This window comes from Choristoneura fumiferana, chromosome 12 (genome assembly GCF_025370935.1).
Source record: "Choristoneura fumiferana chromosome 12, NRCan_CFum_1, whole genome shotgun sequence".
Lineage (NCBI taxonomy): Eukaryota > Metazoa > Arthropoda > Insecta > Lepidoptera > Tortricidae > Choristoneura > Choristoneura fumiferana.
The window spans coordinates 99,665-126,942 of NC_133483.1; the positions used below are offsets into that span (position 1 = coordinate 99,665).

At 42.1% G+C, this 27,278-nt stretch overlaps 2 protein-coding genes across 2 annotated transcripts in view; both read right to left on the reverse strand.

Annotated features, from left to right (window-relative positions):
- Positions 1-16,704, reverse strand: part of Rsph3 (Radial spoke head protein 3) — a 28,792-nt gene extending 12,088 nt beyond the window's left edge. Inside the window, exons 1-2 of the mRNA XM_074094877.1 lie at positions 16,196-16,704; positions 6,061-6,160 (exon numbers count right to left, since the gene is read on the reverse strand). Coding sequence (XP_073950978.1) covers positions 6,061-6,160; positions 16,196-16,326 — 231 coding nt within the window. The 5' untranslated portion in view covers positions 16,327-16,704. The remainder of the gene's footprint in view (positions 1-6,060; positions 6,161-16,195) is intronic.
- LOC141433050 (uncharacterized) lies at positions 6,293-7,690 on the reverse strand. The gene is made up of 3 exons (XM_074094872.1): positions 7,491-7,690; positions 6,720-7,395; positions 6,293-6,361 (listed from the first exon to the last, which is right to left on the reverse strand). Exons 1-3 carry the CDS (start codon positions 7,688-7,690, stop codon positions 6,293-6,295), a joined length of 945 nt encoding a protein of 314 aa, XP_073950973.1.
- Positions 16,705-27,278: the final 10,574 nt, after the last annotated feature.

The window sequence follows — 27,278 nt, forward strand, 5'->3', positions numbered from 1 at the left end:
CGAGAAATTGTAAAGAATTACTGTTATGATCTATTTTGATATTCTTAATTGTCGATGAGAGACAGATTGTAGCTTTCTCTTATTGAAAGAATTTTGAAAATCTGGCCCGAAATAGAATTCACTTAATTTATTTTGCAGAAATTTTATATTAAAAAAAAAGTTTATGTCAATCAAGGATAGTGTAGCTTTTTATTGGTAAAAGAATTATTTAAATCAGCTCAGTAGATTCAGAGATTACACCCAACAAACAAAGAAACAAACAAAGTTGAGATATTTTCCTATTCTAGTATTCTATGAGATATTCTATAAATCTTTCATATTGCACCTCTGTATTACTTTAGGTCCATCCTATGTAAAATTTAAAGTCTCTAGCACCAGTAGTTTTATTTATGCGTTGTCTGTCAGTCAGCCAGTCATGGTACTGTTCAGGTAGGGTTAGGTATACAATTATAAATAGATCGTGTTACTTACGTAATGAGTTGACTGGTTTGACGTAGGAATTTAATGTTTATTTTGATTTTTTTAGAGAAAAGCTTGTTTTTGAAAACTTTATTTTCAGCTATATATCTATATTTTAGTCTCTTAAGTGATGTGTACATAGGTACATTAAAACTGAACGTATCGCATAAGTCTATATCAATGAACTAAAACAATTAGTTTGCTTACCCGCGACCTTATGATGCATTGATTAAAGAAATGTGTCTTCATGCAGTTCCTCCACCTCCACACTGTGGCATGCTGAACGGTTGTGTGTTGCTCTGAAGATGAGTCCTGGTTGAATTCGAAACGCGTCAGTGTAATGTGGTGGTGGTGACAGATGGATTTGTGTGATTTGTGTGTGTTCATACAGTGTGGAGGCGGAGGAACTGCATGAACACACATTTCATGCATAAAAGTAGCTGTCATAAAGGTCGCGGGTGAGAAAAATAATTGTGTCAGTTCGTTGAACGTACATGTAAATTTTTGCATCTGTGCTATCAGCTCTTGAGGAGTTCCGTCATCAGCAGTCGACCCTGGCTGCAGCATCAGGTGGATATAATTCATTCTCATTGAAATTTAACAATTATGTAAAATCTTTTGTGTGTGCCATCAACTTTTGAGGAGTTCCCTTCTATGGAGACGATCCTGGACAGGATCAGCAGGATGTCACTGCTAAATTATTGTATCGGTACCAGATTTATATCAGTTTGCCGAATCTCCAGTCCCTAGTTTTATTAGTTTAGCTTGTTCGTTTTCTGCTTCGGTTGGAATACCTATAAAATCCTCTTTATTCTTTTTATCCCGTGGGATTTTCGGAAAATCTTTGAAACATTTTGTTACAGCTGTTAGTATTATCTACATGCTTGCCAAATTTGAAGTCTCTAATATTTATAGTTACGGAAATACAGTCATTAATAGAAAAAAAAACCCATTTATTCCCTATCCCGTGGGAATTTCGGAAAATCCTGAGAACGGTTTTTAGCAATTAGTGTTACCTACTTACTTGCATGCCAAAATTAAAAGTCTCTCATAATAATAGTTACGGAAATAGAGCCATTTTAAATTGAAAATGTAAATCCCATTTATTACCTTTCCCGTGGGAATTTAGAAAAATCCCTTCTTAGTGTCACTTAAGGTATATGTATGCCAAATTTCAAGCGACTACCTTCAGCGGTTTGGGCTGTGCGTTGATATATCAGTCAGTCAGTCAGGACTTTGAATTTTACACATATAGAAATAGATGTGTTGTATTTCTGGTCGGGCGGAAACGGCTTTGTCATTTTGAAATACATTTATATTTTAAAATTCATACTTACCTAATTAATAATAAAAAAAATGTACAGCACATAATTACATTTAGCTATTAGTATGATGAATTAGTAGATGTGGAAAACAGAACGGTGATTCAGAGCTCTTTGCCGGTAGCCGCGGCCGCGCCGGTAGCGACTGCCCGATGACGTCTTAGCGGTCAACGGTCGTGATAAGAGGGGCTAACAGGGGTCGAGATTGGGGTCGCGCGGCAATATCGACTTGCCGACTTAATATAACAGATTATTATCTAGTAATTTTTGGAATACAAATTAAATTTAATCAATGGATGGTGAAACAGGGTATTATCACCCATTGATTAATTTTATTTGGTGGATAAATGTGATGCCGTCTATCTCCGTCTATTCGAACAAAACAAACAGAGACGGCATCACATTTATCCATCAAATAAATTTAATCAATGGGTGGTAAAACAGGGAGGAAGTATAAAATAAAATTTAAGAAAGTAATTCTTAGGGTACCTCCACTATACAAAGTCGGTTTTCTTTCACATCTACTTAATCGTGAATATCGATGGATAGGTATACTTAAATAGTTTTCGATTTAGGGATCCGTTTATTAGAGTTAGAGGCAAGTGTCTTCCATTCCATAATACATAAGCCAAACTACTGGCTTGGAAGATTTAAAACAATCATGATGGTAGTTTAAGTGATGAATATGAAAGTTAAAAAATACAGTTTAGTAGACTTTACAAGTTAGCGAGTAATATTCGATCAAAACGAAAATAATGAATATTTGTCGCATAGGTATTAGTACGGACCCTTACAACGCGTGGCCCGACACGCACTTGGCCGGTTGTTAAATACGATAGGTAGGTAGTGAATAGCTCCGTGAGGTTCAAATATAATAACCTAACCAACAAAAAGTAGCAAAACCCCCGACATTGTCACTTCAAAGTTCAATATTTCAAAAACGCCTGAACCGATTTTGATAAAACATGTCTAAGGAACATCGCTAGAAAACCTGCTTTCAAATAAAAAACCGCATTCAAATCGGTCCACCCGTTTAAGAGCTACGATGCCACAGACACAAACATACAGACACACATAGCGGTCAAATTTATAACACCCCTCTTTTTGCATTGGGGGTTAAAAACTTGGCATCTAAATGTAAATGAAGTCCGACGAAATATAGGTACGGTGCGTATATAGGTATTCCTTACCGAAGTATCGCGGTAAAACAACACATACGACAAACAGTGCCAATACACACACACACACACACACACACACACACACACACACACACACACATATTAGCAGTGGTAATACAGAGTGCCCCGCTACAAACGTAACCCACGTTCATTGAGATCTTTATCGGACTGTACCTAAGCTTTATCATTTGGTCAATAGTTGAAACAGATAAAAAGTGTGCAGTAACCTGTTTTAACCTTAACAAATTTTAATGATTCACCGTTAACACCTTGTTCATACCTTTGAGTAGTACTTTTTAAACTTTTTGCAGTCATGGACCATAATTTAGAATTTAGAATTCCGTGGGAAAAGTTAAGTTCCGTTAAATTTAAAAGTAAAAACATTGGTCAGTGAAGTTTGAATTAATTACAACCTAACCTAACCAACAAAAGGTTGGAAAACCCCCGAATTTGTCACTTCAAAGCTCAATATCTCAAAAACGGCAAACCGATTTTGATGAAACATATCTAAGAACCATCACTAGGAAACCTGATTTCAAATAAACGAAACCGCATTCAAATCGGTCTACCCGTTTAAGAGCTACGCACGGTGCCACGGCTTGACACACAGACACACATAGCGGTCAAACTTATACATACATTCATAAAATCACGCCTTTTTCCCGACGGGGTAGGCAGACACTATATCCTTCCACTTGCTACGATCCTGGTATACGACTCTCGCTTCCTCTACCAAACAAACCAAACAAACTTAACACCCCTCTTTTTGCGCCGGGGATTAAAAAAGTGTTTACATACATTTACTTATTAGAAAAATTTAATTGAGTTGCTGCTACGGACCCCTAATTGTCTCTGACCCCCATTTTTACCAAGAAGGTACTTTTTAAAAGTATTTTCGAGTGACAAGATTAAAAAAAACCACCACTAGCCCACTAGTTTAGTATTTAACGATGCAAAATGGCACCGGCTGGTGAATGATTAAAAGCTAAATGACCCGTGCAGTGGCCGCTAAACACTTGACTGATTTAATGAGAGGTTGTTAGCCTGCAAATTGTTGTTTTCTAGACAGTAAGTCTTCTACTCCAGTTCTAGGTATCGACCGTGGTCACTAAGCGTGCGGAAGGAATGCTGAAACGGTTGTCACCTCTATTACTGCTACACACAAGGGTTGGAGTCGGGTGACAGAAACGCCGCTGGTCATTTGTAGCAATTTGTCCACGGCGAGCACGGACTCCAAATGCTAATGCTGTTGTGTTTTTAACTAATGATTCTACTGCATAATATGTAGGAATTGCAAATGTGTGTTCGACCGTAACTGTCAGAAATTCTGCCTTAACAACGTAAGCACAGGGTCCGAAGTCACGTGGCTTGCGGAAAAAATGAAGTACGACTGACCCCATATGTATTTAAGTTGGGGAAGCACCGCATTGTGGACGCGTTGTCCCCGCGACCCCGCGCTTGACAATAGCCACTTTGTGATGATAGAGCAATCACGCGAATGCAAGCGGTGAGTTGTTGGAGCGCGGCACGTGGCATTATTGCCTGCGCGAGATTCTTGCCTCAGGGCCACAGGCCACAGGCCACAGGTGACAACTTGCTAAATATACTAAATATACTTTGCTGTGAAATACGTTGTTGAAAGTCATAAATAATGTAGAGATGGGGCAGTCAGTAGGGACAAGTAAGTAGCTGGCTGCCGTGAGGCAATTAATTTGTATTATGACAAGGTTACCCACGGTTTGAAGGAGTCATATACAGTGTGGAAAAATAAGTCGAGCCCTGGAGGGAAACTACCTTAAATCCTTAAGTAGGCTTATATTACTTAAAGGAGACATTCATTTATTTTTAAAAAGAAATAAAAAACTGCATTCAAAGATTTTCTAAAACTTGCCTGCCTCGTCCGGTACTCGAACCAACTAAAATTAAAAAAACGAACACTCGCTATTTTATTATAATAATCGACAGGATTATTATTCAGGATAAAATTTCTCTAACAAATATTTGGTCTTACTCTCGTCTGTCATACAAGATATCCATGAAGAATTCTCGTACCTATTTACCTAGTACACAAATTCTTTAGTGAACATACCTAGTACTTATTGTTAATTTCGAACAATTTATCAGTAAAATAATTTAAGTGTAATTAATTGATAATAATATAAAGTTAACGTTAGATTTTACGATCATTTTTATTTTCAAGACCAAATGTTTGTTAGAATTTTTTATCCTGAATAATAATCCTATCGATAAAATAGCGTTTGTTTTTTGAAATTTAGTTGGTTCGAGTCCCGGGCGAGGCAAGCGAGTTTTAGAAAATCTTTGAATGCAGTTTTGTTTGTTTTTAAAAATAAAAGTATGTCTCCTTTAAGTAAAATGAGCCAACTTTAGGATTTAAGGTAGTTTCCCTCCAGGGCCCGACTTATTTTTCCACACTGTATACTGAGCGGCCCAAAATCTGGCTTAAATGTATGCAGAAATAGGTAGGTAATTTTGTGTGGGCCAAATTTAGTGCCGTTGAGTATAGAGGAGGTACAATATAGCTCTTGTTTCAGCCTTCCTAAAATGCCGGAGCGGAGAATGCATTCTGACGTAGGTACCATCAGCCAAATAAGCGGTCTATCAATTTTAAACAAATTCCTATCAAATGAATGTCGCTAAAGTTGAAATTTCAAGTTGACAGACACGTCTGTTGGCATTATTGTTTTATGACATGCAAACAACTATCAACTTCAGGGTGGTAGACCACATATTTGGTTGATGGTACCTAATAATTTTTAGGTTTACTTGAATTCCAAGTAAAATATTTGTTGAATCTGTACTGTACTCCGGCTAACTCGAAAACTCGCGTTTTCCCAAAGATAAGACCAAATAAATAAATATAAATAAATTTTTCGTCCCTATAAATCCCTCAATTAGCAGTCAATCGAAATCGCTGAAGCCGCTACCAAAATCCCAAATAAATAAATAAATAAATATACAAGGATAGCCAAAATCTCGAATCCTCAAGGGCATTTTGGTGTTGACAGCGTCTTAATGGTAATATATATGATGCAAATGAGTATATGAAGTGAGGTGTGTATGTCTGAGGCGGCACTTACGGCGGCGTGCGGGTGCGCGGCGAACGTGCTCCCGCGCACCACGCGCTTGTCGTGCATCAGGTTGGACGCGCCCCCGCCCCCGCCGCCGGCCACGCTGCCGCTGCAACAAGCGCTCACATTACTACAAGCCCTCAGCTACAAAACGATACTCTCATATTATCTGCGTACAATCAATTTAAATTGGTTAGCAGTTGTCAGTAGTAAAAGATAAATCAATCGCAACAAGGCTGTTTCAAAAGTCGGTCAAAGTTCTCGCGTGCCTCGCGGCTATCAACGAGCCGACGATGACCGGAGCGTCGCCCTGAAATCATTTCCAATTCCGAGTGCTAAAAACTGCAATAAATGTAAGAGCGAGATAAGACAAGGGCTGCAGGACGACGACCGACGGCGTCTGACCTCGAGGGCGGGCCGCGGCCCGCATGAATCGTTGATGCTCCGCGGCGCAGCGCCCGCCGCTGTCACCGGCACGATTTCATTGGAATTGTGTGATAAGGACTGTAGGTGCTATCACGCGGCGCCGCGACGAACCCTTGACGCCATCGAATGTAGGTGAAGGCCGAAACGTCGCCACGAGCCTATAACTTCCGTAGCTGTCGGTTTTAAAACAAAATATATAGAAGGAATATCAATCGAAATGAGTAGGAGCCGTCGAGCTCAACCACGTACGTGCTTTCCTCGAGCATGTGTCGCATGCCGGCCACGCCGGCCACCAGCGCGCGCACGCCGCCGAACACGCTCGCGACGTGCGCGCGCTTGGCGCCCCCGGGCTCCGCGCGCGGCTCGGCGCCTCCGGGATCCGTGCGCGGCTCGGCGGGCCGCTTGGCGCGCGGCGCCACGGCTAGCGGCCGGCTGGCGTACGAGTAGACGAGGCGCTCCGGGGGCGGTGCGGGCGCGGGGTACAGCGAGTCCAGCCCCAGCAGCTCGGCCAGCTGCGGCGGCGGCGGCAGGAACTGGCCCACCTTCACGGTAGTGACGAAGCGCGGGCGTGGCGCGTCGCCCGGGCTGGCGGCGCGGCGCGCGCGCCCGCGGGACCCGCGCCCGGGCGACGGCGACGCGTCCGCGGCCTCGGGCGCCAGGTCGACGCGCGGCTGCGAGCGGGTCATTATGGCGGGCTCGGGCGCGGCGAGGCACGGCATGGAGCCGGCGAGCGGCGCGGCGCGGGCGCGGCGCGTGGGCCGCCGCAGGTTGGCCTGGAGCACCTCCTTTTCCTTGAGGCGGCGCAGCTTGAAGTCGAGCGCGCGCGAGAACTTTGGGTCGAGCAGCGAGTGCGGTGGCGCGGGGCGGCGGGGGCGGCGGGGGCGGCGGGGCGGCGGGGGCGGCCGGCATGGCGCGCGGCTGCGGCGCGACCACGTGGACGCGCGGCGCGGCGGACAGCACGGTGAAGGCGCTGGCCTCGCCGGGGCCGGTGGCGGCGCCGGGCGGCATGTCACATGGCGTGGTAACGATCACTGGCCGCCGCCGGCCGCCGGCCGCCGGTCAGCCCGCCGCGCACGCGCGCCGTCGCCGCGTGCCGAGACGCGTTCCTTGGCGTGTTGTTGTACAAACGATTACATGCAGCGGTTTGTTCGCGGCACTCGAGCTTATTCACTATTAACAGGCCGATTACCGAGCCGTCGAGCGCGGCGATCATTGCGCGACTTAACCACATTATGTCATTATCCTCATGTAGTTAAACTACTCTACATTTATTCATCGCATTGCAAACATTCCGGCGCAGTTGACAGGGCTCACGATGCCGCATTTGTTGGTTTAGCGAAAGGCATTAGATTACAAATTACAATTGAAGGTTAGCATAACAGATAGGTATTCGGCAGTTCTTTGCGGAGGGTGTCGGAAGTAGGGCGGCGGAGGGCGCGGGCGGGGGTACGCGGGGGCGGACCGCTGACCCTCGTGGCTCCACGCACACTTGTCTCACCCCAAGAAACCATTCATTTAATCGTGTTTAATTTATTTTTAGGACTCATACAACATATGACTCGGACAATCGATTCAAATTTTAATAGGTACGGATGAAATACGTGTATAAACAGAAAAAAACACGATTAGAAACGCGTGACTTTAAACAATGGCTGCCATCGCTATTGTTCGTTGAATCGAGACGCCGTATTACAAAGCATGAGGCGACTATAACGAAATGAATGTTTCTATTAAAAGCGCGTTTTCGGTGGAACTGCGATAGCGGGTGTGTTTAAGTGGTCGCCGTAATGACAGGGCGGGCGGCCTCGCCGCACCGCGCCGGAAGTGCGTCGGGCGCGTGACGCGCGTCACGGGCCGCCCGCACAGCGCTGGCACGGTGGAGGCACGTCCTAAAGGAGTTCCCGTACTACGCCGCTACGAGCTACGCCGCAGCACCACGCGTCGCTACGAAGCTACGCGTGTGACCGCTGTCCGCTGCAGCTACGCTACTATTCTGTTTGACCGAATTATCCAACCGAAAATTATCTTATCCTTATCAATCATACCAACGTAGGGGTACATGAAGCACTTAATAACAATTAATCATATTTCGTAGCGTATTACTTTATCATACACTAGGTTTTGCTCGCGACTTCGTCCGCGCGAAATTAGGTTATCGCGAGCTGTTAAACTATCTCTAAGCCAAAAATCTCGCCAATCCGTCGCTCCGTTTTGACGTGATAGACGGACAAACATACAAACACACACTTTCACATTTATAATATCAGTATGGATTTGCAAGCACAGAAGTATCGTCTTTAAAAGAAGAACATACGGACCCCTTGCCCTGCTCCGACCTCATGGGTGCCCCAAATATTAGCTTACATAAAAAGAATACGTTTTTATAATCAATGCAATGACATTCACTTATTTTCCTTTGAACCGGGGCCTCATATTCGTTGGTGCCCGAGGACCCTGGCATTTTCTAAGCGGCTCTGACGGCAAGGTCAATGTCGATGGAACCGACGCATAATTATGTGTGACTTAATATTAAGTCCATATTGTATTGACTACTTGGTTAACCCTAATGGATTGCACTTACCGCGTGCTGAATCACTCCGCAAAGGTCGCGTCCGCACGTGACACGTTGCGCGTGCGCTACGCTGCGGCAAGCGCGGTGGCGTCGGCGGTTTTAAATAAACATGCTTTGTGACAATAATTTGCCCTTGATTTGCCCTCTCTCCGGTAAGCCGTCTGAGGCTAACAGCAACAGTCCGTCCGAAAAAAAAGACAATTAGTTATTTGTGTCACAAGGGAGCAAAATGGTGTATTTACGGCGAGGGCGTACATTGAATCCAGAATGTAGCGAAGGATTCTGCAATAGAATCCTGAGCGTAGCGAGGGATTCTAAAGTAGAATCCTGAGCGTAATGAGGGATTCAAGTGTTAACGCCCAAGATGAAAATAATTTTGCTCCCGAGTGGCTCATACAACTTTTCACACCGAGCATTAAGAAACTTGAAAAAAATACTTCTAGATATTATTAAAGAACAACCAGCATAGAAAATGGCATAGCTTTACAATTATCAATTTAAAAAAAAAATGGCATTTGCAATAAAACACTTAGAAAAGCCTTGAACAGAAAAGTTGCACTTTGCTCCCTCTCGTCAGGGAGGAAAAGTTACTTTTCTGAAGAAGAGGTGTGAAAAATTCATTATACCCTTTGAGTCGGATCTCAAGGAGATAAAGAAAAGCTGAGGTGTCGTAGGGTAAAATCTTTAATCAACCGATAAGTAGGATTTTGTTAACAATTTTATTTTAATACAATCGGTTTTGCTCATAAACATAAGATCACTATTTACGCTAGTAATATTATGTTTATGGTTTTGCTGACGGTACTTGCACTGTCATTCAAACTTAATTTCTATGTCTTTGAAAACGATCTCAGACTCAGAACAGTTTGAAAATACAAACTGAAATATAGATGCACAGAAAAAACAGAAAAATAAGACCATCACTGGGAATCGAACCCAGGTCCTCGGTAATCCGTACCGCGTGCTATACCGCTACACCACTCATGGTCAACGGTACCGACACAGAACAGAACAGTTCAGAACAGAACAGTTTGCCAGATATGAAAATATTCTAATCATAGAAACTTACAAATAGAAACAATTTTTAAACAAGTTGCATGTTAAAGAAGCTCGTAAAAGTACTTAATCAGGCTATTTTTTGAGATCCATAAAAGTGTATTTTTTTATAATAAATTTGCTTCTTCAGCAAATGTATCATTAAATTATACCCTGGCGGCGGTGTTTCGGCCGCGTTATATTTTTTTCCAAGCCACAGCGACCGGCGCCTAATGCCTGGTTGTGAGCTCGTAATCCTCCTACCCTCTAATTTCAGCAACGCCTCGCGTGTGCGTGATGGTCTTTGCGACCTTCGCGTCTTCCCGAAGGTCACCCGGCCAACGGGTTCCCATAGAACGGTCGGAGGCACTGGGAGTCACCCAGATAGGGGTCACGAATAAGTCACACGTATTATGGGTTCAGTCAGTGAAGCAGTGGCCCAGGGTTTAACCTATGGCCTCTCAGGCTGACGATCGCCCTCTTGTTCTGTGAGGAGGTCTGTGCCCAGCACGTGTACAGACTGGGATGATGGTGATAATGAGTCAGTCGAGCGTGGCATGGAAACAAGGAGACAACTCATGTCTTTCCCACTAATCGAAAATATTTTAACCCCCGACGCAAAAAGAGGGGTGTTATAAGTTTGACCGCTGTGTGTCTGTGTGTCTGTCTGTCTGTGGCAGTTTGTGCTGAGCAAGAATCAAAAAACTATCGCACCTAAAATTAGCCGGAAGTTTGAGAAAATCCTTCACTTCCGGTCAAAATTTTAAGGTCATTTTACGTCATGTGACATCATTACGAAACACGTGGCATCATGTAGCCCTTTATCCGTAGAGAGGGGCAACATAAGTCTGTCAGTTCTGAAATAGCCGGAAGTGCCTGACAGACTGCTGCAAAGATGACCCCCAAAAACGATTTCCTACGTCATGTGACATCTTGACCAAAATTATTACAAACGTTTCGTAATATTAGTGTCTGATAATAAATACGTCTGCCAAGGCTTTTTTAGCCGAAAGTCCTTTTAAAGTGTTTTTTAACTGCAAGGAAAATGTAATCGTATCATGTTAAGAATGATTTAACAAATTATGATCGATTAACAAGGATTATCGACTCATTCGTCGTGGTCGGTATATTTAGTATGTAAAAAAATTAAAAGCTTTTATTTCATTTCACCTGTCCCGTTGTCTGTAATCAAATCTTGCATGTTATTTAGATCTACTTTCAGTGGTTGGATTGACTTGAAATTTGGCATTGTAATATAAATCTGGTGACAAAGAATAATCTGGTCGTGAAATTCCGGTGATCATGACCAGGTCAGAATTGTCTCCACGGGAGAGAACTCTTTAACGGTGAATGAATTCGGTACACGAATGGATTTCCGCCGATAACAATACAAGTAGGTACAGTCAGCAATAAAACTTCATAAAAAAAATTTTTTTTTTCGGGAAATTAAGTTTCAGTGAATTTCTCATTGGTCTTTAGTTAGGTAACTACCCGTAACCGTACCCGTAACCCGGTAACCGTAGGTACGGGGTGTTTCGGAAAAAGCAACTATTTCTTCACAAAAAAACTGCAACAAAAAATACCGTAGGGTTGATTTTTTTTCTCATCCAATCTTGTAGTGTGAAGTATCGTTGGATAGATCTTTTAAAATCATTAGGGGGTTGCTAACTAAACAATTTTTCGATTCAGTGATTTTTTTGCAAACTATTTAACTTTAAAGTGCAAATTTTCATTAAAATCGAGCGTCCCTCCCCCCCCCACCTCTAAAATCTAAACCGGTGGGTGGAAACATTTGAAAAATTCAGGATGGTAGTAAGTATATCAAACTTCAAGGAAAACTATAACGGTTTTCTTCAGAATTATTAGTAGTTTAAGGGCCTGTTTCACCATCCATTGATTAGTGTTAACTGACGGTTAAATGTGATGCCGTGTCCGTCTTTCAAACAAAACAAATAGAGACGGCATCACATTTAACCGTCAGTTAACACTAATCAATGGATGGTGAAACAGCCCCTAAGAGTAAATAGCAGCGTTAGGAATAAAATATACCTAAACTTGAAAAATTCCGTACAAAATACGAAATCCTTAGAAAAATATTACTTAATTTTTTCATAATGGCTACGGAACCCTATTTCGGGCGTGTCCGACACGCTCTTGGCCGGTTTTTATTTTTATTTGAAAGCAGGTTTTCTTGCAATGGTTCTTAGACATGTTTTATCAAAATCGGTTTAGTCGTTTTTGAGATATTGAACTTTGGAGTGACAAAGTCGGGGGTTTTCCAACTTTTTGTTGGTTATTTATTAGATTGTAAGTGAACGATCACTGCCGCCCATGGACACCTGCAGAAGCATTCGGACTGTTGGTCCGTTGCCGGCCGTGCGTGACTCGCCTTTCGATCAATGTCCTAGCATATTGGGAAAACCTCAGTTACTTTCATAGAAAACTTTGCAGGTTGAGGACTATTTTCATGGCGGTGGAGTTGATCAAGTTGATGTTTAAGTTGCTATGAAGATTTCACTTTAATAAACTGTTTTTGAAATCCAAACTCTAGATCCCAGCACTAGATTGGGATAGTTATCATAAAGTAATTAAAATTAGCTCGTTACTTAACACACGCCAGGTTTATGATGTGGTGGCGAGATAAGCGGCGGCGCCGAGGTCGCGCGGGTTAAGGGCGTCGCTCTCGCCGCCAGCAGTGGCGTGGCCCGACGCCCGAGTGGTCGCCACGCTGCTTGATGGATGACCCCGCCCGCGGAAAGGGCCCCAGGTATCTAACGCGTATAATTAACGACACTAACTAGATTAATTGGTTTGCCCTTGGTTTACTCGTAGCATGTCGTTTCATTTGGTAAAAACCTAACGGTCATTATTTGTGATATTTTGACTGAAATCTCCAATATTGTAATTCAACCTTCACTGAAATAGCAATCCGAATATGCTACAGCGGTTATAATAATAAATAGTTTGAACTAGTATCAACCGGCAAAAAGTCTTAAAAAAGACAAGATTGGCTACAACCATAATATCCGTTATGAAGCAGATTGAGCGATAACCAGTATCTAAATAGATTCTATTATATCTATGTGCTTGCCGTGAAGCCGTGAAATAAAACTCCCAAGAAACAGCACCACACAACGCGACAGCGACACGCGACACGTGTCGTGCCTCGCGTGCCGCGCCGCGTTACTCCGTCGCAAGGCTTACACAACATGCTGCTCGCTGATTTACAACACAACCCGAACAAGCGGCTTGCTTTAAAGCCGTACAAAGCTCTTGTATTTATGAAATCAAAAATAAAACACCAAACAAGTTAATAATGGGTACGGCCTATATTTCAATTAGCATTCTTTAGAAAATACTAATAGATCCCATCGTTCATTATGTATCACACACCACACAGGGCATAGGCTGTCCACGGAGACCGATTCGATATCTTGGACTATTCAGATGGTTCCAAAGTTGCTGCATGGTCTTTGTGAACGATGAGAGCTTTATTGGGAAGTCAGAGGAAGCCGAGCCTAAGGCCGAGGCCGCCGTACTGGTCGCCGAGCGTGAGGGAGGGCCCGAGGGGCGCCGGCGGGGGCGCGGGGCGGTGCGGGAGCGCGTCGCCGTAGTACGGGTAGGGCTCGTACTGGTACACGGGCACGTGGTAGTGCGGCGCGGGGGGCACCGCGCCCGGCGCCCCCCGCGGGGGCTGCGCGCCCGCCACTGCCACCAGCGCCAGGAATACAAGCTGTAACATCCGAAACTCTGGGACTAAAAATCAACCAAGTTATCATTATCAACCGGAACACGTCCACTGTTGAACAAAGGCATCTCTGTAAGAATGCCAGAAAGAATGGCCATTTGCCATTTACTCGTACATCCACCTGTTACCCCAATTCTCACGGTGTCGTCAGTCTGGTTAGCCTAGCGGTAACCTGGCAAGGCAACGCTGCATCTTCCGGTTCGTGGTCATCACCCGAGCCTAACAGCTATCAATATCTGTTTTTGTAGCGAAGTGGGTGCCCATGGCACTTCAATTAATATCTTCGAGGTATGTTGACCAAGTGACGCTTGTTCGTAAATCAAGTGGAATTCAGATCACGGATTTTTTCTGTTAAATGTTGTAAATATTAGTAGAGCAAATGTTTCGATGGACTTACCAGTAACATTTGGAGATCGGGCGCAGACTGAGGAGCGCAGCGGCGCGGGCGCTATATGCCGCGCGAGCGACGCGCGACGACACGCGTTATCGCCGCGACGGTCATTCTCCACGCGAATCAACAATTAGTAATAACGCTGCGATAATTGCTTGTCAATATAAAAATGGTTAGGAGCTTTACCAACCTGCTGCAATACCACGGGCACAAGTGTCCATATTTTTACAGCAGTGCTGTATTCCTACATCTACTGATTAACCTCTAGTCTAGGTGATCTACAAATCACCTAATCGGCGTTTTTCATAATCATATTGCTCTATAAACATGTCTTTCTCCGCGTTGCCACGATTGACTGGACTAAAAGCCCGACCGACCGGTTCGAAACTCTTGTTCTCTCCCTGCTTTGTAGAACGAAAACGAATCATTATCCGGTGTAAATACTCAAGGTGATTGTTTGGGAAGTTTCAGCAGCGCTATTTCAAAGCGTACGGAATACCAACCAACGTACATATTCTTCATTTTGTATTGTGATAATATAATGCACAATAATAAGCATGTCGGCGTCACGTATGTAATTGAAAGTTTACGATTGCGATTTAACGTGGTTATGGTCGCGCAGTCAATGCAATGTAACGAGCACCCGCGACTAATCGCAGCCGCGGGGTAATGTAGTACTCTTCAAGGGTTCAGTGCGGCCAACGCGCAGGTGGCGGTTCCAAGTGAGGGTGCCATCACCATCGCAATATCTTTTCAAAAACTCATATTGGTATTAATTACGTTTAAATCGAGTGGGTAGCTAACCAAATCTGTACATTATCAAATTAGTCTAATTTTCGACATATTTAAGTACAAGGTTTTTTTCATTATCAATCATACAAACTGCATTGTATTAAAGGCATCACAAGTAGCATTAAGTCCAGAAATGTCCAGTAACAGTAGGAATCAAAGCAGCTTGACATCCGATGGCAAAATCTGCAACGCTAATATCTCAGCAGTCTTCTGCTGTCTCCAGCTACCGTCTTATTTCCCCATGATTGATTTCATTCCTTGTTTGACCTTCAGGTAGGAATCCTTGAAGTCGTTTAGCTATTTCTGTATTCTCGATGCGGTGCCCAGGACTAGGAGTGGAAGGCCGCCCTTGGGCGGTTCGTTGGCAGCGGGAGCACGCGAGCGGGCAGCCGCGGGTCAAGGCTCCCAGGATCCTAATCTTAAGCGCGACGTCGTGATTGAGTGTTATGGTGTCGTGTGAGTTATTACGTGCTTTGCTTTATAATTAACGTTGACTAAAATTAGTAGGTACGTAAGTTGATTCGAGTTGCGGCATTTGCTGTAGTCACATTAGTAAACTTTTATTCGGCATCTGAGGCGGCTCGAGGCCTATGTTTATTGTTATTTGTGCACGGACCTGATGGTAATAAACACGTCGGATAAACTAATGTACCCCTGTATATATATATGATTATTTTCCAGAAAAATATTACATATATATACTTGGACAGTCCGTCACTGAAAAAAAATTGGACTATAAACTCGAGATGTAGTAACACCGCGCATCGCAGTGACTCGTAAAATTCAAGTATATAGTATAGTATACAAAACTATAATGTTGATGAAATAAAATAACAGACCACAGATATTAAATATATTGACCCGGATAACTCACGTCTTAAATCGAGTTTAGAGCGACATGTACGCAGCATGCAGTGCGCGTGTTGCAGCAGCCGCCGAGTCGCGTTGCTTCGAAGACGAAGACACACATCGGGCACATGAAACATGTCGGGCTAAACTCGATTTAAGACGTGAGTCTCACGGTAGTTTTATTTCAAAACAGACCACAGACCTTGCTCCGTTGCTACGACATAACATAACGTGGTATTGTTAGTAGTGGAGAAGAAAGGTAAAACGTAGCAGTTAATTTATTACGGATCTTCGGAAATAACGCGTGAATTATTGATATTGTGTCGCTCACCAGGATGGTTCCTTCTTGAGTCTCGCATTGTTGTAGAGGCCGCGGGGGGCGCTAGCATACGTGTAGGGCCCCTTGGGCTTGGGCTGGTGCGGCCCCTCGACCAGCACGGAGCGCACGGCCGACACGCTCATGGCGCGCGCGCGCCGCCCGCGCCGCCGCCAGCCACCACTGCTCGCAGCACGCCAGCAGCACGCAGCACATCCACGCTGCGCTCAACAGTCCCGCGTCCGCGTCGCGCCGCTACTGACACTCGCTGACACGCGGCGTCATCGCGATCCGACGACACGTTCTAATTTCAAAACACGAAAACAATCGATCATGGCCGCGGACATCGGACAGTCACCCTCGTCCGATTATTTTAGTAACGAGGTGTTGTCGGCGCTATCTGCGTCTCCAAGCGACGCGTCAACAGCGTCGCGCGGCAACGACGCCCGCCCTCATCCCGCTCCCGCCCTTGACCGGCGCGCCCTGATGCTGCCCTGATGCTTGCCAGTCGCCGGCTCCGAGTGTCTTCAACTTGAGGCACCTGACTCTTGATTGTACTCATTATCATTGCATGGCGGGAAAGCCGCAGCTGCCGGTTTTTAGGAAACTCTATTTAAAGGCCATACAATATTAATATGACTACAGGATATGGTTTATCGTCGATTTACCGCACGACAAATTATGATTTATTTTTACCTCCTAACTGAAATACTTATTTAAAATTATTGATTATTTAAATAAACTACACATACATCTTGCATGATGAGCTCTGTGAAAAATCAAATTAGGTGTAGGGATGTATGTACTACTAATTCTACTAATTCTACTTTGTGCTACTAATATCATGTTGATATCTCATACATTTGCCAAAGTAATCATAGCCAAAATGATTATGAAAAGGTTCCTATCCCCGGTATGTACCTACAGTCGAATTCATTAATATATGAACATTACCAAGGCTTCAAATATAAATATACTTACATGGAAGGCTACCCTTACTTATATTATATATCTGAGCAGATTCATCAATCCAACATACATGTACAGTCAAGTGCAAAAAATCAGTATCTATTCGAAGCACTCAAAAATATGTTACTACGGCCTTATTGCGTCGGAATAAGAGGCTGTGGTACTTATTTTTAACCCCCGACGAAAAAGAGGGGTGTTATAAGTTTGACCGCTATGTGTGTGTGTCTGTGTGTCTGTGTGTCTGTGTGTCTGTCTGTGGCACCGTAGCTCTTAAACGGGTGGACCGATTTGAATGCGGTTTTTTTTATTTGAAAGCTGGTTTTCTAGCGATGGATCTTAGACATGATTTATCAAAATCGGTTCAGCCGTTTCAAGATCATCAGATCTTTTGTTCGCTGCGGTAGGAATCTTAGACGCATAATGGATATTTACTTTACTTTCAAACATATTTGGGACCTAAAATTTGAAACACCCATGTATGCTATATAGCTATGCAAGATTATGGAATTCTCGGCCTGATGCTGCAGCCAGGATATCCAGAACACTAGTAGGTACACTCTTAATAAAACTATAGCAGATATATCGTGTTTGGGTTCGTTTTGATCAGTATTTGATTCTACAAACAATGCAATGGTGGCAACAGGATGAGCTGATGCTGCAGCCAGGATATCTAGCACAATAGTACACTCTATAAAAAATAATAGCACATATGTCGTGTTTGGATTCGTTTTGATCAGTAATTGATTCTACATACAATGCAGTGGTGGCAACACGACGAGCTGATGCTGCAGCCAGGATATTCAGCACACCAGTATACTCTTGAAAAAATAATAGCAGATATGTCGTGTTTAATTCCTTTTGATCAGTATTTGATTCTACATACAATGCAATGGTGGCAACACGATGAGCTGATGCTGCAGTCAGGATATCCAGCACACTAGTACACTCTATAAAAAATAATAGCACATATGTCGTGTTTGGATTCGTTTTGATCAGTAATTGATTCTACATACAATGCAGTGGTGGCAACACGACGAGCTGATGCTGCAGTCAGGATATTCAGCACACCAGTATACTCTCTCGGTAGCATAACTCCACAAGATGTCCTCAATATTCTTAAAACTATCCGGACGAAAGCTGTTGGTGAGGATGGCTTGGGCGTGGACATGCTTATGCTAGGGGCGGAAATCATTGCACCTATCCTTTCCCATATTATTAATTATTCACTATCCTCGGGCTGTTTTCCTTCGTTGTGGAAACGTGCTCATGTAATCCCTCTTCCTAAAAAGCCGAATCCTAGTTCCTTCTCTGAATATCGTCCCATTTCAATTCTCCCGGTTTTATCCAAAATAGTCGAACATTTTGTAAGTCGACGTCTCTCCTATCACCTGAATAGACACGACTTATTTAATCCTTTCCAATCTGGTTTTCGTCCTGGGCATAGCACTGTCACCGCTCTCGTCAAGGTCACTGATGACATACGTCATAATATTGAGAACAGAAAGCTGACAGTTTTGGTGCTATTGGACTTTAGCAGTGCGTTTAGTACCGTGGACTTCGACATCCTTTTAGGCATACTGAGCACTTTAAATTTATCTTCCACCGCTTTATCGTGGTTCCGTTCCTACCTCTGTGGGAGGCAACAGCGAGTCAGGATTGAGGACGCTTCCTCAGCGTGGTGTGATCTTACCGCTGGTGTCCCTCAGGGGGGTGTACTGTCCCCTCTCCTTTTTTCAATCTTCATTAACGGTATTACCTCCTCTTTGAATTCCTGCTACCACTTATATGCAGACGATTTGCAAATTTACTCTGCTGCTGCTCTTGGCGATCTTCCTGGGTTGATTGAACGCATTAATTCTGACCTTACAACCATTCGAGATTGGGCTGCAAGTTTTGGCCTCAAGGTAAACGCGAAAAAGACACAGGCAATCATGATTGGCAGTCCATATTTTATTTCTCAGATTTCTGACATGGTAGTTCCAAACCTATATTTTGATGGTACTGTTATTCCTTTTTCGCCTACCGTCAGAAATCTGGGAATCACCATGGACCAGACATTTTCCTGGTCAGCTCAGGTTGCTGAGGTCAGTCGCAAACTTTTTGCCTCACTTCACTCGCTCAGGCGCTTGCAGAATTTTCTGCCACTCCAAACCAAAATCAGTTTGACCCAATCTCTTTTACTTCCAATACTCGATTATGGTGATGTTGGGTACCTGGATCTGAGTGAGGGGCTGCTTGACAAGCTCGATCGCCTCCAGAACGTGTGTATTCGGTACATTTTTGGACTCCGTAAATACGATCACGTTTCACAGTTTCGCACGCAACTTAAATGGCTATCTATCAGGGACCGCAGAAACGTCCACATTCTGTCATTGCTCTTCAACATTATTTTTAATCCTTCGGCTCCTTTATATCTTTCTGGGCGATTCAGCTACTTAGCTGAAGGCAGCCAACATCGTTTGCGGTCAAGCGCCAATCTCCTTCTAGCATCTCCTTCTACTTCATCCAAGATCTACTCCAAATCCTTTTCTGTGCATGCGGCTAGGTTGTGGAATCGGTTGCCGATCACCGTCCGACAATCTTCCTCCGTATACTCGTTCAGAGAGACATTGAAGAAGATGTGGCTCACACTATAGTTCCTTGATTATTTAATAAGTAATTATCCTTTATACTTGTATTATTTATGTATTGTATGTAAATGTGTGTATTTATGTATTTTTTTATATTTAGTTATAAATATATTAATGTTTTATATATGTGTTATATATTTATTGTATATAGTTAGGTATTTGAGGTTTATATATGCATTTATATTTGTTCAAATGTTTTGCTCTATTTGTCGATCCTTGTTTTTTGGATTGCTCCTCTACCACTCAAAGGTTGACTGGCAGAGATCCCTGCAGGGATAAGTCCGCCTTTGTACTTAACACAAATTTTATTTATGTAACCTTTTTGTTTTTCCTTTTTGTACAATAAAGAGTATAAACAAACAAACAAACAAACAAACTCTTGAAAAAATAATAGCAGATATGTCGTGTTTAATTCCTTTTGATCAGTAATTGATTCTACATACAATGCAGTGGCGGCAACACGACGAGCTGATGCTGCAGCCAGAATATGCAGCACACTAGTATACTCTTGGAAAAATAATAGCAGATATGTCGTGTTTGATTCCTTTTGATCAGTATTTGATTCTACATACAATGCAATGGTGGCAACATGATGAGCTGATGCTGCAGCCAGGATATCCAACACACTAGTACAGTTTAAAAATATATATATCAAAGTTTAAAAACATAAAAATAAAAACTTAAATTTAAAATTTAAAAAACCCCCGACTTAAAAAACGCCAGCAAAAATAAAAATAAAAACGCCCGAAAAAAACGCTGCTTGAAAAGACAATTAAAAAGTAAAAAATAATTATGCGCTACCTAGCTGTTGCCCGCGACTTCATCTGCGAAGAATTCGTTTATCTCTATCCCGCGCGGACTATGCTGATTTCCCGCAAAATTAGCCTAAGTTAATTTAGTATAAAGTATCTAGTAATATTTTTTTATCTAAGCGTTGTCGGTGTCGGGGGACCGCTAAGATTAATACTTTAAAAAATACAACATATTTACTTTCATGTAATAAAATAAGTTGGGAGGAGGTTTATGGACACGCTGAGTTCGGTTTATCAAAGGTAATAATCTGGCTTCAAACTAATCTACTCTCTCTAAATATTAAAAAAACCAATTACATAACATTTTCAATTATTAACAGTTCACAACCTGATAAAACTACACATATATTAAAAGCTCATACTTGTGCAATTCAAGATGATAGCAATTGTACATGCTCTTCCCTTAATTATGTTACTTCCACCAAATATTTAGGTGTCCATATCGATCAATTTCTTTCTTGGAACCAGCAAATCGAAGTAACTGCCAATAGAATTCGTAAACTAATATGGTTATTTAAATATTTAAGACATATCACAGATAAGGAACTAATGATCTACATCTATAAAACCCTAGTTCAAAGCATAGTGCTTTACTGTCTACCTGTTGGGGGGGGACGCATAAAACTAAACTCTTGTTTCTTGAACGGGCCCAAAGGTCCATTCTAAAAGTGCTATTGGGTAAACATAAAAGATATAGCACTTCTGACGTTTATAGAGATTCTGATGTTCTTACAGTTAGGCAGCTATATATTTCAAATTGTATCTTGAAAATTCATAAAAATATAAAGCAAGATCAAAGTATATTAAAAAAACGTAATCCTATTATGTAATAAAAATATCTAAAACTAGAACAAATTTTGCTAAAAGCAATTTGAAATAGCATCTGCATTACTTTATAATAAAATAAATAGGATAACGAAAATGTATAACTTGTCTTATAGAGAATGTAAAAATCTAATTACAACTTGGCTAAAATCTAAAAGTTACTTTGATATAGAACAACTAATGGCTTGAAATAGTATTTGTACTCTTGATCATATTGTTTCTTGATTTTCTTAAGCTTTCATTTATTAAGATTTGTTGCCTTAAGTAGTAAGGTAAAACAATTTTGTTTGTTACTTAATATAAACTGTGTAGGTTATTTTATTAAACTGCTTTGTAACTTTCGCATAAACTACTTTAAGAACTATTATTAGTTATTAGCTATTATTTTTGACTTTGTAACAACTTGTATGAAAGAGCGAATCCCTCTAATACAAGTGATTCACTTATAAGGAGGATTCAACACTAGTTTTTAAAACAAAAGTTGAAAATAAATAATTTTAATTTTTTTTATTTTTTTTTATATAATATAACTAGCTTTTGCCCGCGGCTTCGCCCGCGTGGAATTCGGTTATCGCGCGCTGTTCCCTCGGGAACTGTGCATTTTTCCGGATAAAAAGTAGCCTATATCACTCTCTGGCCCATAAACTATCTCTATGCCACAGTGTAAGTTCTTAGACTTTGTCTATGCCATAAATCACGTCGCTCCGTTTCGACGTGAAAGACAGACAAACATACATACAAACACACACACTTTCGCGTTTATAATATTATAGTAAGTATATAGTATGGATAGCTAATAAATTTCCAAATTATCTGGTGGAAGTACAGCCATCAGGTATTTGGGCGCGGCCAAGGTGGTCAAAAATATCGGCACATGCACTTAATTATTAAGGGATTAGATTTCATGTTTCAATATTTTTGATCAACTTGGCCGCTACGAAATATCTGATGGCGCCGCGACTGTACCCCTAATAAACAACCGATAACGCCATTAAAATCTAATTTGCAAAAAAAAGTCTTTTGTAGCAAAGAAGCAAGGCAATGTTAAAAAAAATAGTGTTCATGTCATGATTTTACCTAAAAAATAATAATAAAAATTTCCTTTATCAATTTTAAGTCAATGTCATGCAGACTTTGACATGGAAAAACTTTTCTTACTTTAACTGTACTTTTCTATTTCTATTATTCATCGGCAAAAATTATGCTTATTACGCCATCTAGTTATCCGCATCGTAACGCATGGGTTCGCTGCGCAGCTTTGACAGTGCTGCGGGCGAGGGCCCGAGCAAGTAGCGCGGCACGTTGTCGCCTTCACCCGTCGTCGACTCTCGTAGTTCTTGAGCTTGTCGCTAGGTGGCAGTTTTGTTAATAATTACAATCGGTTTGAGATTCCGCGTTACAACATAAATTGACAACCTTTAGGGCCTTCCTTACCCTTTGAATGACCATAGCAGATTAAATACGACTTCGACATACCTAAACTGACACATACTCGTAAATATTCAGTTGGTAGCTGTCTAGTTTTTGTGGGTGCATGGTGGTAGCGTGCACAGCACAGCTACGATTATTGTTTAGTTCTGTCCATTCGACGATATACAACGCATACGGGACATTGGGACATGTGATAATAAAATTCAGGAATTAGCTTAGTTCATCATTCTAGTTTTTGCTCACAACGGATTGATGAATACAGTACAATACAATGACTGTTTATTGTACACCAGAAATAGTAAGCGTAAGCGATACAGAAAATAGGCACACAGAGAGAAAATTACCCACCAGTCCGGAATGATAGCCTGAGCTACTGCCAGAACTACCGTATAACCGATGTCATATAGGTAGTGTAGAGTTCTCAAAATTAAAAAAATCCTGTGCTAGAAAACCTCAATTTTGTCTAACTGGTGTGTCCAACCAAGTTAGAAATCTTTTTGTATTGGTAAATACGTAATATCACTAATTATAAATGCGAAAATTTGTAAGTATGTTTGTTTGTTTGTTTATTACTACATCACGTCTAAACCGCTGAAGCGATTTAGATGGAATTTGGTATACAGATAGTTTAAGACCCGGGGAAGGACATAGGATAGTTTTTATCCCGGAAAATTGCATAGTTCCCGCGGGATAGCGATAAACGAATTCTGCGCGGACGGAGTCGCGGGTAACGGCTAGTAAAGAGGTAAAGTTTATGGGTTTGTGAGGTTGCAGGGGGTAATCTCTGGATCTACTAAACTGATTTAGATGAAATTCGTTACACAGATAGATTGAGCCCCGAGGAAGGACATTGGATAGTTTTTATCTCTAAAAAAGTCGCGGGCAACAGCTAGTACGTAATATTTTTCACTAGTCGTTGTACGCAACTTCGTTAGCAAAGAATTAGTTTGTCATTTCACAAAATAGGTACACTTTAACTTGTCCACAAGAGCATTTCAAGCTGTTTATTTATTTTTACATTTACATCCTATATGTAGAGCGTTATATATATTTTACATTGGATAGTGTATACGTATAACTTCACAGTGGAGCTCATTTGCAATAAATAAAGCCACGTAGCTCCGTATTCTAAAATCAGTACTGACTGGATAATAACTATAGTATGTCCTTCCCAGAGTATTGAACTGTCTCTATATCAAATTTCATCACGAGTGGTTCATCAACATCACCACAAACAACTGATTTTAGCATTTTACTTATTATTTACTAAAGACAAAGATATGACCGTTGTAGGAATTAACTTGAATTAATTATCGCTTGAATGAATTAATTATCGACCATCTACATGCTCTAAATCAAGTGATGGAAAAGGCCAATGAGTTCAATATGCCACTTTATCTAGCATTCGTTGACTACAGCAAGGCTTTTGACAGTGTCAAGCATTGTGCTATACTGTCCGCACTGCGCAGTCAACAGATAGATTCAACCTATGTGGAGCTCATTGGCCTAATCTATCGCAATAGCACAGCCAGCATACAACTTCATAATCCCAGCCCTTCGTTTACGGTGGAAAAAGGAGTAAAACAGGGTGACCCACTTTCCCCCAAACTGTTTACCAGTTACCTCGAAGAAGTGTTCAGAGCGTTGGCGGTCTCTTGGCAAAGCAAGGGAATCGATGTCGGAAGCAAAAAGTTGACAAATCTTCGTTTTGCTGATGACATCGTTCTCTTTTCAACATCAGCGAGCGAACTACAAAAAATGCTTCAAGAACTAAGCACAGCAAGCCTTGAAGTTGGACTTACGATGAATCGGTCAAAGACTAAGTTGATGACGAATAGCATCAAGCGTAGGGTAATGGTAGATGAGCATGTGATTCACTATGTCAACGAGTATACTTATTTGGGCCAGATAGTCTCCTTCGAAAACAGACAAGGCAAAGAAGTCGACAAACGTATCGAAAATGCCTGGAGGAGCTACTGGTCCATGAAAGCACTAATGAAGGGTAAACTTCCACTAGCCTTAAAACGCAAGCTCGTTGACATGTGCATCCTGCCCATCCTAACCTACGGTGCTCAGACCTGGTCTTTGACTGAGGCCCAGAAGTCCAAACTCAAGGTTTGCCAGCGGGCTATGGAGCGCAGTATCCTAGGTGTTCGAAGAGCCGATAGAATAAGGAACACTGAACTGCGCTCAAAAACCCGAATTGTTGATGTGGGGACAAAAACCGCCAAACTCAAGTGGGACTGGGCAGGACATGTCTGCCGGATGCATCCGGATCGTTGGGCCAAAATCACCACTGATTGGGTTCCAAGCGACGGGCACCGGAGCAGAGGTAGGCCTAAAAGAAGGTGGCGGGACGATTTGGAGCGATTCCAGCCGGACTGGCAACATTTTGCCGAAGCCAGAGACGAGTGGAAGGAGAAAGGGAGGCCTTTGCCCAGCAGTGGGACACTATATAGGCTATTAAAAAAAAAAAAAAAAAAAAATTATCGCTGTCTCGTTAGTTCAATGCAATTTCTGTTCATGTGCTGCCTACTGCTTCGTACAAAACAAAAATCAAACACGATTGCAAACACTTGTAGTGTAGTTAAATAAAATAAGCATTTAATGAGGGAGAAGTGATTTGCAGCAATAAACGCCCGCGATGAAGATGTCATAAAATGATGACGGGACCCGCTTCCATTCCTCCGGGGGCAGCCCTCGCCGCCCCACGGCCACTCGGCCACGCCAGACCAGGCGCTACCACAGCGTGCGAGAGTCGCGATTGCTGAGTACCTCCCCGCGGGGGCAGCCGGACAGGGTTGTCAAAGCGTGCAGCAATAAATATAGTTGCGCTTTCACTTAGTAGAGGAGAATGCGGTTTAATGATCTGTGCGTAATGCCCCTGAAACATAACTTCCGCTGTGTTTTGTCGTAAAAAGTGTCCCTCCCGGCCCCGGCCGCGTGACGGGCATCGCCGCCTTCCGCCCGGAGACCTTTAATGTTTGCATTAGTTTTTTAGGGGCCGCCATGGGAAACTCATTGAAACATCGACCAGTCATCATGGTTCTCGTTTTATTGCGATAAATATTGCAAGAAATGATCTCATTCTACTTACAATGATGATACTTTTGCTACTGAAAGCTTTCGTAAGCTTTTTAAATTATTTAGTTTCCGGGGAATGTCAGATTCCAGTGCTCCTCGTGTTCTATTGCTTTTGCTTTCTATTTGTGAAACTTCGCGAACACTTAGCGAAGTGATCTATTTAGCCAGTAATGACGTCAGCAGGCAGCCCGAAGCGTGACGAAACACGCCGAAGTTCCGCGTCATCAATCAATTAATCGCGTCCTCTCGCGACGCGACGACTGCGCCGTTATGTCGTCACGCTCAGTTGTCGCCTTGAGCAAACACGTGTCTTTCTCAAAGTAACTTATTCAAATTATAATACAAGTTGTTAATTTAATAGCTGACAACATGAACGTAGTTTGTCGTAAAGTTGAGAGTACGGTATAGGTAGGTAGTGCCACCAGAGTTGAGGGCACACAGCAACATGTCATGTAATGACAGTGGAATTTTAAAATGAGTGCTCTCGTACCGATAGCATGTTCAACAGTGAATTGCAAGATAGACCAGATAGTTTCTTTAAACCATTTTGTTTAGTATCTATAAAAATACATGAAATTCAAACAAAACCAAAAAATAAATATTTCGATTTATTTTATTTAAATACTAGTTCATTCAAATAGTTTTATTTAAATAAATGGGATATATGAATAAATAAACTTCAAATATGCGAAGGTAAGCGTAAGAATATAATTTGAATCGTAAAAACCAAAGAGAATAATAAATTGCCTTGTGAATTGTGTTGTCTTTATGTTTATGCAATAAAGTATTCATAAAATACAGTTCATAATAAAATAATTTTTTCATATTGTTTTTGTGTCTATTATCTTAAATATATAAAATGAATCCCTGTTTCCCTTGGTCACGGCATCACGCGGCTGGACCGATTTCGCTAATTCCTTTTTTGTTGTGTTTGCTACTCGTATTGTCAGGAGAAGGTTCTTATAAAAGTAGATTTAGAAAATTAAAAAAAAACTAGTAAAATATAATATATTTAAGTGTTTTGCTTTAAGTAAGTACCTACATTTAAGTTGCGTATCCACTCCACCGATGAATGGGAGCGTACGGAGCGGACGGATTTGTTGCTTTTATTCTATGGTACTGCGTGCACTGGATCGGCATTTCTGCGCCATAGAAATCTATACAAAGCAACACGGTGCGTACGCTCTCCGATGCAGTGGACGCGCAGCTTTACATTCACTCATTCATTTTATTCATTACCTTTTTTAGCTGTAGGTGTGTAATCGTTCTCTTCAACTCGGATCTCGTGGCACTACCTATGTAGCTATGCTATTCCAGTGTCTTTGCGCGGGCGCATAGCCGGGCTCG